The sequence below is a fragment of the Dendrobium catenatum genome, unplaced genomic scaffold (assembly GCF_001605985.2).
Source record: "Dendrobium catenatum unplaced genomic scaffold, ASM160598v2 fragScaff_scaffold_697, whole genome shotgun sequence".
Lineage (NCBI taxonomy): Eukaryota > Viridiplantae > Streptophyta > Magnoliopsida > Asparagales > Orchidaceae > Dendrobium > Dendrobium catenatum.
Window position 1 is genome coordinate 230,865 of NW_021319159.1, and position 13,353 is coordinate 244,217.

General features: G+C 37.3%; 1 protein-coding gene across 6 annotated transcripts in view; it reads right to left on the bottom strand.

Annotated features, from left to right (window-relative positions):
• Positions 1-586: 586 nt before the first annotated feature.
• Positions 587-13,353, bottom strand: part of LOC110103918 (sterol 3-beta-glucosyltransferase UGT80B1) — a 103,507-nt gene continuing 90,740 nt past the window's right edge. For 5 of the 6 annotated variants that reach the window (XM_028695849.1, XM_020832799.2, XM_028695850.1 and 2 more), the window contains 3 exons: positions 2,901-2,948; positions 1,899-2,048; positions 587-1,049 (listed from right to left, as the gene is read on the bottom strand). In XM_028695849.1, coding sequence (XP_028551682.1) covers positions 846-1,049; positions 1,899-2,048; positions 2,901-2,948 — 402 coding nt within the window. In that variant the 3' untranslated portion in view covers positions 587-845. Of the gene's footprint in view, positions 1,050-1,898; positions 2,049-2,900; positions 2,949-13,353 lie in introns of those variants that run through there. The other variant, XR_003701134.1, reaches the window with a different exon arrangement.

The following is a 13,353-nucleotide window of genomic DNA, read 5'->3' on the forward strand; positions in this document are numbered from 1 at the left end:
TATAATTTCCACGAAGCATCTCGAATATGGGATCATTCGTCATTACCCGCATCAGGCCACCCACTTGCTCTAAATAGCCTAAAAGCTTCCCAATTTCATGAGCTCACTGAAACCTTGAATATTCATCATCATCTTCTCCAAGATCATACGCTCAGTGCTGGCATCATCCAACAAATTAGAAGATTGCGGGTTTAGGGAAGTGAAGTCGCCCGTACCTCTCCAACCTCAAGCCCTAATTGCTCACCCATAGAAAATAACACATCCAACAAGCTTATAGTAAAGCAGGCTTAAATTTGTTAGTTGGAAAACCATTTTTCAAAAACTTAAACAGCAAAAACCAAAAGGTTCGTTTCCGCATGTACCACTAACTAAATTTTAATATTTAGTTTATGACATCCCAACATCTAAATGACATCAAAATCTATAAATGAAAATATACATACTATTTTAGATAAATTGGTAATAGTAATATTTTTTTTTCTATTATTTATAGATTATGATGATATATAAATAAATTTATGAAAAATTGATAAGAATTTGATGGTATTTTTATAAAACTGCAAAATCAAATATAAAAAAAAATAAATAAAGCGACAAAAACGACCATAACCATTGAGTATTTCTTTTAAACTGTCAGGTTTTTGGCAAAAGCCATACAAACATACAGATCTATTGCTTATAAATACTCAAAACTCTCAATTCATTACAGCCGAAAATTGCACAAACTACCGTTTGAAAAATTATGAACTGCCGATTATTCACAGGATATCAATAATGGAATGATAAATAAATGGGAAGAGAAAGACAAAATTAAATAATATGTACAGTGACGACAATAGTTACCATTATAACATAGTGAAGGGAAGACAGCACCATTTCTCTATGACTGTAAGAAGCCATTGGAACGGGTGTGGAAGTTCCTCAGATGCAGGCGGGAAAGGAGGTATGGGTAGTTTTGTTGGTAAATGCCTATGGAAAGCATTGACTGCTCCAACTACGCCATCTTCATTTTCAATCTGTTTGCCCAACTCCATTGCTCGTAGCTTCACCTAAAAATATATATATAAAAATAAATTAAAGTGGAAACAATGATGAGAGGGAAGGTAAAATTTAAATCCATGCATCAGGCCCTATGAGTTTTTTTATTTCATTTTATCTTTATTTTTTGTTGAAGGGCCTTTTCGTTCGCGCCCTCTAAACCTGAGTTTTCCTCAATGACCGATAACGTATTCAGCTGAAATTTGGGAAGTTTTGATAAGGATGAAATTTTCTCGCATCTAATCAAAAACATTTTGTACTACAGTCATCATAAAAAAATTGAATAAGTTTAAAATTTAATTTGATCAAATTTACGTTACATCCTAGCCCAAAAACTTTTTCTAGCAAATCATCAACCTCCGATGCAGCCATTTCTTCTTCCAAGAAGAGGACAAAAAATATCACAGACCAATACTAGATAAAAAAAAAAAATAGCACTCAGGAAGTTTAATCAAACATGGTTACCACACGTACATTAACTAAAAATAATATTTGCCGAAATCACCCAAAGAAGAAGGTACTTACATGCTTGATTATTTGAAAATGTTAGAAGGGAAAAAAAAAAGCATGTCGAGATTAGTGCATTTTGGGTGAAGGAATCTGAACTACTGCAACAAGTCAACAACTAATATAAACACACAAAAGAATTTCCTTTCAATAAAGCCGCAACTATTAATAACTCAGAGGCTTGAGAAAATAAAAGGTCAGACACACTAAAATATGACGGAGATTCATGACTAATATAAATATGTCGCAGGAAAACGCATGGGCAAGGATATATATAACACAAAGCTATCGATCCACTTCCGATGTTCTCCACAAATAACCAAAATTTCCAACGATAAAGTCGATATAATAACCTCTGGTTCAAGCATAAATTTTATGGCATTAGAAAGACGGTCAACATTGAGCTCTGATATGGGAATAGGTTGAGGTCCAACTCCTCTTGCAAGTATCCTTTCGCCCCAGAAGAATTGGTCCCCAAAGAAAGGCACAACAGTAGTGGGACACTGCAAATGATAGGCAGGAATTCAGCAATCAAATTGTATATTATGAAGACCAAAAGTACATATCATGAAGAGTAAAGATATCAGAATATGCTAACCAGACAGTCTAAATCCTCTACTGCTGGTGAGAAATGCAGGCGGGATGAAAAATCAAGTTGTATCATGCATGCTTTGTAACATATTGCTCCAGTTAGCAAAGTTAGATTTCAGCGTAATGCTTGTATGAAACTGAACGTTTTTTATAGCAGACTGAAAGCTAAAATGCAAAGAGACCAAGGCTTTTTAAGCATCTATTTTGATCCTATAACTTAACATGTATTCAATTTAGTTCTGAAACTCGCCAAATATGAACTAATTTGGTCCTACCATCAACTTCACCATTTTTGAATGAAAATTGGTGAAGGGAAGCTTCTTATAATGACATTTTGGATTTTTAGGGCCAAACACATTAGTGAGCTAATATTAAGTAGGGAGATCGACTTTGAAAAAGCCCATAATGCTCTCAGGAAAAGATTCACTCCACCAATTACTATAAAAAAAGGGAAAAATTAATGGTATCATAAAATCAATTATCATTTAGTGAAAAGAGAGATTCAAGTGAACACCTAAAAATGTCTGAGACTAAAATTGATGCATTTAAAAATCTTAGGACCATTTTGATTATTTACTTCAAATACATAAACTAGTTATGCATGCTTGGTAACATCTATTCCTCGTTAACAAAGTAAGATTTCAGCATAATAATGCTTTCGAACTTTCAATTTGGCCAACGAGTGACTCAAGGAGAAGTGTTCCAGGCAACAATAACTAAACCATGCTAATAACAGCAAATAAAATTTTCCAAAAGAAGATTACCCCAGCTCTTAGTCCTGCAGCTGTTGTACCAGCTCCACCATGGTGAACCTAAACAAATTTTCAAACGATATACTAATCAGGAATGGAAAGGCTTCTCTTAAAAGCTCCTTCTAGAATAGCGATAAAAAAGCAAGAGTTGAAAAAGAAGAAGGAAAACGAACAAATCAGATTTAGTCAAATAATTTGCTAAAAAAATTATAACATTAAATGCAAAATTATTCCACAGGGAAGGATATACATAACATTCACTAATAGAAGACTGTATTGCATCATCTCCTTTATAATCCAACATACATGTACGTAAGCAACAAGAACAGTATTATTGACATCCTGCTTCATGTCCGGACTAAAGATAGAATATATATATATACATAAACCAGAAAAGTGGATTTTAAAATTTATCCCCTCTGCTTGCCGAAAAGGAAGCATTAATTAACTACTCTTCTGTCGTACAATTTTCAGCTTTAGCGTTTTGCGAGGACTTGTATCAGATGGTTGTGAAGATATTTGACTTAACCAAAATTTTCAGCTTTAGCGTTTTCCTTAAGGAGAAATTCCTTAAGGAAATTATATGATAAAAGAATATCATGAGTAGGTGCAAATTTTTTAAAATTACATTTGATTGCCTATATAGTATGTGTTAAAATTTGATGCAATTAAGACAATTTAAATGTGATAGCGATAATGTTGTGAAGATGGCTTTGTAAACCTAAGAAGGTTAATGTGTGTGGGCTCCGAAAATTCAGCCCCAGCCTCCACCCGCATTGCTTTTCTTTCGCGGGAGTTTTAACGGATTAAAGTTCCGGGGTAAATTTTAGAAGACAGATGGGTTTGTAGATAAGACACTACCAAGAGATTTCGCCCTCATTTTGCGAGGACTTTATGATCTGAGTTTTGGTTTCCTATAGGCGCAAGCCCCTATAGTTAATTACCTCTCCCGATAACGAGAGAGAACTGTCGATTAAGGCTAGTCGTCAATCAGATATGTTGTATCCATAGATACGTAGTATCAGGCGTATAGTAGTAGCATGGGCTTAGGGATTTGAAAAGTTTGGATGTTTGTTATTTAAAATTGGAAATTTCACCATCTTGCACTTAAAGCGAATGGTGGGGGAATGGGTGATGGACCCGATCAAGATCCCATGGTTCCATCATCCCAGCCATCATGATCCCTGCTCTACTTAGTCAGATGAGCTAGTCGACCCAACCTGATAGAAGGATCCTTGTCGGCAGCCATGAGTTGCTTCGTCAAAGGGTACCTTATATACCTGGGATGGATGTTTGTCTAAGGAGATAAATTTGAATCCACCTTAGCTGACAGAGGACTTTGTGTTATATCGATTATATCCTATTGATTCATATCTCAAGGATTTGATGTCACTAAGGAATATATTGGCTCTGACCATAACCGCTATCTCGTGGTGCCATTTGGCGGCAAAACCACTCGGTTCAGAGGGCCCAGGGTCATAATCATTTATCCTACGGTGCCATTTGACGGCAAAATCGCCGGTTAGAGGACACGTATCAAGTTTTTACTGGCAGAAGATTATTTGAGAATGGATCCTAGTGATATTTTCGACTAAGCATTAGCTCTTTGCTTGTCCACCCTGACAAACTATTGCAGAGGGTGGATGGATTTTGCTGTAAGTTATTAGATGAATTATTTCAATTTTAAACATTTGGATTTGGATGATTTTGGATTTTTGGGTATTTTCATGAAGTTTGGGTGGCATTTTAAGTATTTAAAATTAACCCCTCCGGTCGAGATCTTCATTCAACACAGCCATCATCGGGGTTTACGAGGTCATTTCCATTGACTAAACCTTGTCAACCCTATCAACTTGCTAATAGGGGATCGGGTTTTATAGGCTTCGGACCTTTGTTGGTGAGTTTTCTTTATTGAATACCTTGAAGGCCTAATATAAATATATAAAATAAATATCCCGACCGTCCTCGCGGCCGAATATTTATTTAATGGCTGAACCATGTCGACTATGTCGAGTTATCGACATAGGATCGGGTTTCGTATGCTATATGCATTTCTTGGTGAGTTTTCTTTATTGAAGGCTTAATATGAATGTATAAAATAAATATCTCGGTCGACCTCGCGACCGCATATTTATTTAATGGTTCGAGCCGTGTCGACTCCCATCTACCCGCATAGAAGGACCAGGCTCGAACTTTGATTCACCATTTAACCTGCGTAGCATCCTTGGGCATCATGGTGTATCAATAACACGCTCGTTGGGGCCCATGCGGGTGTTTGGAGGCATTTTTTAGTTATTTACTGAACCTTGTCAACTCTTATCTACTTGCTTAGGAGAATCGGGTTCAAATTTATTGATCCGCGTAGCATCCCTAGACATGGCGTGTGTTCCTACAACACACTCGTAGCGGCCTATACGGGTGTTTGGTTACATTTACCCCTTTTGTGTACCTATGTGTATACAAATTACGGTGCATGTACGGGGGTATTTTGAAATATTTATAAACGCCTTATGTTCGCTTGCATGGATGTCGCGAATCAGGTGGCGTGGCGTTGTACTAGTTATTTGCCTGTTTTCTACGAGTAGACTATCGTGCACTATTTGTTATTTTTTGCAAGTGGATTATAATGCACTAACAAATCTCCTGCTTTAGGTTGTAAATGCTTGCATCTATCACAATTCTTTTACATCTTTGCTCGAAGTCTTTGATCTTTACTGGGGAATGGCATATTGTATGCTCATAAAGGATCCCTTGCCTTTATAGTATATCTGCCACTGCTTCTTGTAGATGAATCATGTTATCGCAGTTCTCTTGCGTTGTACTTGTAGACATCGGGTCCCTTACAAGTACTTGTAGGTATTTGCATTTATCACAGTACTTTTGCATTTGTTGGTGGGTGGCATGTTGTATGCATGACAAGTTTCCTATGGTGATTTGTAGGAGCTCGCACTTATTGTGACCTTTCTGTTTTATAATCCACAAATAGGCCGTAGTGCGCACATAATAATCTTGTACGTTTAATCGTATGTATTTATACACATTGTAGGCTTTCATCTATGCTTGTAAATGACACCTTGTATGAGTATCCATACGCCTAAGAAATTCATCGTATATGCAGCATACCTCCTATCGTCATTTGCATGTATTCCTAATGCCTTTGCTGCAAATTTTTAATATTTGTTATAAACCTGTTATTGCTATTTGTAGGCATGTAGATGCATTCATTATGGCTCGTTGTTGATTACAGGGTACTTCATTTACTAAAACCCTTATGTATTTTCTTGCAACGAATTGGTGTATTTGTAGGATATTACACGGTGGTTGATTGTAAGGGTACATTGAACTTGTTCACAAGTTTAAAATGACTGTGTAGAGGTTATTGTATTTGTTCAAAAATTTTCAAATTCATCTTGGTTAGCAATTCATTGCATACTAATTGAGAACACGCTTTTGTATTTGCTGAGTCTCCATATCATTATTTGCGAGGGATTCTTCATACCCATCTCATACTGGATATCATCACTTACAAGGCCACCTCAGTAACATCAGCTATGTATAAGCTTCTATGTCTAATTCATGGACACACTGTGATATTCATTGTAGTCGCACTGTTTCCCATTAGTGTTTGCAAGTGAATGATGAGTGTTGGATGAACTCCATTCATTGCTAATTTCTTCATATATTTTGACCCCCATTGCTTGTAGGGATCAATACATTTGATTGCATTTTGATATTGTGTTTGTAACAGATGGACATGATTGCTTGCATGTAGCTGAGCCATGTTAAGTGTTACAAGTCTTCTATTTTCTCAACTAGATGAAGAAAAGTGATGTTTGAATAACAAAGGACCTTTTATTTTGATAATCCAAATTATCATTTTAATGCTTATATTATGGTTGCACATTCGTTGATCTAATATTCGGTCCTCTGTGGTTCCTTGTTCGAGTCCCTTGTTATCCAGTTCAAGCCTTGTATGTCTAGTCCCTTGTAACTGCAAATTTTGTTGCATGTTCAAGCTCCTTCGCACTTAGTTCAAACCCGAGTTCGAGTTTTCTTGCACATGACTCAAGTTTAGTTCATTCAATTTTATTTATTATATCCAATTCAAGTTCAATTTCAAGTCTTATATGTTCAAGTTCTAATTGATGTTGCTCAAATCAAATTCAATATTCACAAGTTCTCGCTTTAAGTTCAAGTCTATTGTGTTTCATTTAGTACATGATAAAATTTTGAAGTCGAGGGCTGCTTACCTGCCTTGTTGAGTGTGTCGCATCGGGTTTGTTCCTACAATGCTAAGAAAAGTGGGTATAGGTAGTTAAACGAATCGTCACACGCATCGAGGCAAGAGAGCAAGCTAGCATCCTCCTTTCTTCTCTTTTTTGAAATAATTATAATAACATTAATTAATTATAACTAATTAACTAGTTATAATTATATTTAATTAATTACTCATAATTAATAATAATTAATTAATTAAAAAAAATTTTACCCCTCGATTCAGCAGATTTACGGGACTAGGCCGAAGAAGCGCTCGAAAGGGAAAGTTAACCTCACGGTTAGTGAGCTCCGTCTGCTTCCGATCGGATAGGAAGGGGAAGTCCTGGAAGGAGCGGAGTCGAACGACAATGACGGAGCCGAAGAAGCGAGCAATAAGGAGAAAGTTACCTTCATTGCATGCAAGCTCCCGTTTTTGCTTCCAACCAAAGTGTCGTAACTTCCGATCCTAGAGGAAGGGAAAGTCGTTGAAGCTATGAAGTCGAACAGCCAAGAAGGGCCAAAGAAGCACACAAAAGGGAGAAAGTAACCTTCACAGCGATGAGCTCACGATTGTTGCTTCCAATCGAAATGTTGTAACTTCCATTTGGAGAGGAAAGGAACGACGTCGAAGGAGCAAAGTCGAACAACAACGAAGAAGGCGGGGAAGGAGCGATGTTGATTTGTCACTAGGGAACTGAAGCCCTCCCTCTCTCATGTCTTTAACAACGTGAGGTCGTGCGATGTAGGAGGAGTGTCGCGAACATGCCTTCGATGTGTGAGCTCGTGTGGGCGTCAGGGCAAGTACATAAAATATTTTTCTTTTTTTTTTTTTGCTTCCATGTACAGGTCAACAATGTGCAAAAAAGTAAGTTTTGGCATGCACAATGGAGTGTCCAGTAAGTAGTTTGAGTTAAATGTGATAGCATTGACTAGATTACTTAAAATCAGCCATCTGGATCTAGTGAGATTAATTGACCTTTACTAAAATGATTGACCAAGAATTAAACCATTAATTAGTCTTATAATAGTCTAACTAAATCAAAAACAGTCTTGACTAGCCAAATTTAGCAACCTCATCAATCCTGTGTAATCTTGGTCTAATTTAATTTAAGTAATTGGCTCGATTTGGCTTCCCGCAAATTCTGCTCAGTTCATATTCAAGAGAATGGACCCAACAAATTTCCTAAGCAAATCATTATAGTGAAACAACAGTGAATCACTTTATCTGCAATCCCAGCCTTCTAATTTGGACATGAATTCCTCTATGGGGTCTACTTGGCTAAATAAGCTTAATCAACCCAATTATTGAGTCATAAGATGGAAAGACCCGGTATTTTATGTAATTAATTCTAAATATTAAAAGAAAAAATTTAGTAAATTAAAATTATTGAATAAATTTAAGATTTAATCAAGTTTTCAAGATCAAATTTATTTAAAAATGTATGCTTGACTGAATTTGCTTAGATATAATAGAGTATTCAAAATTAATTTTATTTAAATAGACAGGTTTGATCGAATTTACTTCAAAGGAATTGAATCGTTAAGATTGAAATTATTTAAATAAACTAATTTCTCAATATAGATTTATTGTATTATGATTTTAATTAAAAAATAAAATGTCTAAAGATAAAATTGGTTAAGAGATCTATTTAATGATATAAAAAAAGAGATACATAAAAGAAATTTTAACCAATTAATATTGATTGAAAGAAACCAACTATTAGTCTGTTTATAAGAGAGTGGGGATGGAAAGGGGGCAAAATTGCATGAGAGAAAAAGAGTGGGAGAAGGGGATATAAATTGAGAGGAAGAGAAATGAAGAGAGCAAGTAGGAGAGAAAGAGAGAGAATGGGAGGCCAATTGAGCAAAGGGTAGAGTTGTGTTTGGAGTCGAGTGCGATGATGTTGAGCATGAGTCATAGGACATTTTTCCTTGTGGTTAGGGCTTGGAATCAAAGTGATGAAATTTTTCTTTCTCCTCCTAGGTCTTCAGTTAAGGTAAATCTAAACCTATTATAGCTTTCAGCTTCCCTTTTCTCATTTATGAAAAAAGTGAATTTTGTTGACCTCTAACCACCTTACGATTTTAATAACCGTTCCCACTACCCACGTTTGCTCTCACATAACTCTCTCGTTTCCTTTATATCGCACAAAAACCGCTCATACCCATATCCATTTGAGCAACTCACGCACAGAACTTCCACACTCTCTCTCTCTCTCTCTCTCTCTCTCTCTCTCTCTCTCTCTCTCTCGATCCCTCTATGTGTTGCTCACAGGAGCCAAAGTCCCCTAGACCATCCACTTGCTCTCTTACCCACATGTGAACCAGGCACGAAGCCCTCTCGATCTGCCTGCGGGAATTGGACTTCAGGAGGCTGCCGAATTTTTTAAAAGAGCGGTTATTTAATTTAAAATTAAATTAAATTAATTCAAAATAACAAGTGCCGCTAATTACAAGACCTATGCCATTATATCTTAAGATCAAACCCTAGGTTGTGTTATTATTCAAGGTAAAATTGAATGATTAGCTTGCTTGTTTTCCAAATATTACAAGTTACATTCGTTCCCACTCAATGCTCGTGTTATGACAAAATTATCATAGGCTGCAGGTCTCTTTCTCTAGGATTCTCACATCCATAAAATAGTTGGAAGATTGTTCAATATACTTATTTAATTGGTGGACTATTGAGATAGATGTGGGTCTTCAAAGTCCCACAAACCAAATCCCTGTATGTTTCTAAATTATTTAAATATAGTTTGCATCTTTCAATTTAAATGACTAATTGCGATAGAGAGTGATCCTCTAGAATGTAGACTACCCAATTTTTGTATCATGACAAGATGGATGTAAGTTGTAGAAGTTTGCACATATTCGAATTTGGATGTCTTTACAAGTTTTGAAAAAATGCAAATGAGTGAATTTAATTGGTTTAAAGAAATTCTAAATCATTATAAAATTTCGAATATGCCCCCAAAGGTTTATGTCCAAGATTTCACATTGTGGGCTCCGAAAATTTGGCCCTAGCCTCCGACCGCTGTGCTTTTTTTTGGGGGGGGGGAGTTTTAACGGAATTTAAGTTCTGGGATAAATTTTGGAATGCAGATGATGTTGTAGATAAGACACTACTCAATGATTTCTCCCTCATTTTGCGAGAACTTTATGATCTGAGTTCTGATTTCCTATAGGCGCAAGCCCCTATAGTTAATTACCCCTCCCATTAATGAGAGAGAACTTTCGATTAAGGCTAATCGTCAATCAGATATGTAGAGATACGGGAATTTCACCATCTTGCACTTAAAGCGGATGGTGGGGGAATGGATGATGGACCCGATCAAGATCTCATGGTTCCGTCGTCCTGGGCCATCGTGGTCCCTGGTCTACTTAGTCATAGGAGATAGTCGACCCAACATGACAGAAGGATCCTTGTCAACACCATGGGTGGTTTCGTCCTAAGGTACCTTGTAGACCTGGGAGGAATGCTTGTCTAAGGGGACAAATTTGAATCCACCTTAGCTAACAGAGGGCTTTGTGCCCTATCGATTATATCATATGGATTCATATCTCAAGGATTTGATGCCACTAAGCAATGTATTGGCTCTGGCCATAAACGCTATCTCGTGATGCCATTTGGCAACAAAATCATTCGGTTCAGAGGGAACCAGGTCATAACTGATTATCCTTGATGTAGGCAGGGGGGGTCAAACCTAATCCAAAAATTTGGGTTTTGACTTCCCTTGAGCTTGCTAGCTCATTAATTTTTGAGCTGAAATTTAGCTCATTATGAGCCGATTTTTAGTTCATTTATTGAACTAAGACTTAGCTCATTATGAGCTATGTTTTTAGTTCATTTATTAATCTATTTAAGTAGCTCTTTATTAGTAGTTTTGTCTCTTCTCCTTCCCTTTTGTTCTTAAAAATCTGAGCTTGTCTCATGGATTTTTGTGGTTGGCTCTTCGGTTTCCTGTGCTGGGGGCTGTTCCCGTGCCTTTGCTCCCTTGGTTCCGTGGCCGGCTGCTGGTTTCCTGTGCTGGGAAGAATTCTCGTGCCTTCCCCCTGGGTTCCTGCGGCTGGGCTCCTCGGTTCCCTGCTTGGTCCCTGCCTGGGCTGCTTTCCCATGACTATTGGGGGGCTTTTCCCATGGCTTTTGGTGCTCTGTTTCCTGTGTAGTTTGGGGACTGCTGTGTGGTGGCTGTTAGCCTTTCATTTCCCTCATTTATTTAAGAATTTGAAGAGTTTTTGGGGCTGTTTAGTTCCCCCTCTCTTGTCTACAAATATAAGATGTTTTGTGGCTGTTTTAGAAGGTTATGTGAATTATTTTTGGAGCCTAAACCTGCGGGTTTCGTCGTGGAAAAGCTTGCGAGCTTGTTCCATTTTCTTTCTCCTCTAGGAAAGCTTGCGAGCTTCTCCTTCATCTTGGCTTCTAACCTCTTTCGTCTCTCCGCAAGTTTCATTCCATTTGTATCCTTCTTCTCAAGGCAACGATTGACAAGCTTCTTTAGGTGTCTTGTTTGAGACTTTTGTAAGCGTCTTCTAAGAGTCTTTATGATATAAAAGGTGTCTTTTAGTATTGTGTTTCTTTATGTTGTAAGTGTTCTTTTTATATGAAATGTAAGAGTTTGTTCTAAAGTTTCTAAGTTGTCTCTCCTTTTGAGTATAATTGTGTCTTTCTTTTATCTAGAAAGTCTTATTTTCGTGATAAAAAATTTGGGGCCCTCTCCCAAATTTTTGCTTGCATCAATCATGCGGTGTCATTTGTCGGCAAAATCGCCGGTTAGAGGACACGTACCACGTCCTTATTAGCAGGAGATTATTTGAGAATGAATCCTAGTGATATTTTCAACTAGGCATTAACTCTATATAAGAAGAAGTAAATTTGATTTGTTCATCCTGATAAACTGTTGCGGATGATGGATGAATTTTTCTTTAAATAGTTTGATGGATTACTTCAATTTTAAATATTTGGATTTGGAATTTTCTGGGAGTTTTTGATTGCATGAGTACTTTGAAATTTAGGAAGCATTTTGAATTGTTAGAATTAACCCCTCCAGCTGAGATCTGCAGTCAACACAGCCATCATCGGGGTGTTTTGGGGTCATTTCTATTGATTAAACTTTGTCGACCTTATCAACTTGCCGATAGGGGATTGGGTTTTGTAGGCTTTATACATTTGTTAATGAATTTTCTTTATTGAAGACCTTGAAGGACTTATATGAAAGTATAAAAAAGATATTTTAGTCGACACCTTGACTGTATATTTGTCTCATAATATGAGCCGTGTCGACTTTTAACAATCCATATAGAAGGATCGGGCTTGTACTACGTTCATTTATTGATCCGTGCAGCATTCCTAGACGTCAAGTATGTACCAATAACACGCTCGCTGGGAACCATGTGGGTGTTTGGGGGCATTTTATAATTATTTATTAAACTTTGTTGACTCCATTTTTTCTTAGGACGATTGGGTTCAAATTTATTGACCCGCGCAACATCCCTAGATATCACGTGTGTTCCCACAACACGCTCGTCGGGTCTCATGCGGGTCTGAGGAGGGATTCGACTTTTGTGTGCAGGAAGGGAGGTATTGAATGGGGAAGAAGAGCCGAAGGCTCACTCTCTTCTTCCTTTTATTGACCAAGTGCAGCGGCGTCGAGGCAGCTAAATCACAAGAGTTACGCAGGATTTGCGGGATTCCTTCGACGGTCCAAGGATTTTAGCGGGATTTCAGGGATTCGACAGAGCTATGGTACGATAAAATTTTTTTTCTTCTTTTGGTTCTTTACACAGAGGTCAACACACACTCACTACAATCATGGATTATATCAACCTGCTACCCAAGCATTCACAAATTCTCCGTTTTCTTCAGCCCAAGCATGCCACAATCAATACCAAATGCACTGACATGCATTTTAACCTCCCTTTGTTGCACAAATCTCGAGTCACTTTCTCCAAAACCACCTCTCTTTCATAGGACCGTCAAAATTAAATTAAATTTACACAGTGATAGGCACCTTCATGATGGTCAAACTAAGCGCCTATCTACTTAGATTACTTAGAGAGGTACACAAACCAGTTCCATCACTATGGCCTCTATGAACCCCAACTACTCTCTAACTCGTTAGAGAATAGTTTTTGCAGAGTTGATATAAGACATAATGGTCTAACATGCCATATCTACTTTATTTTGGACTTGCCTGCCTAACATAATAGG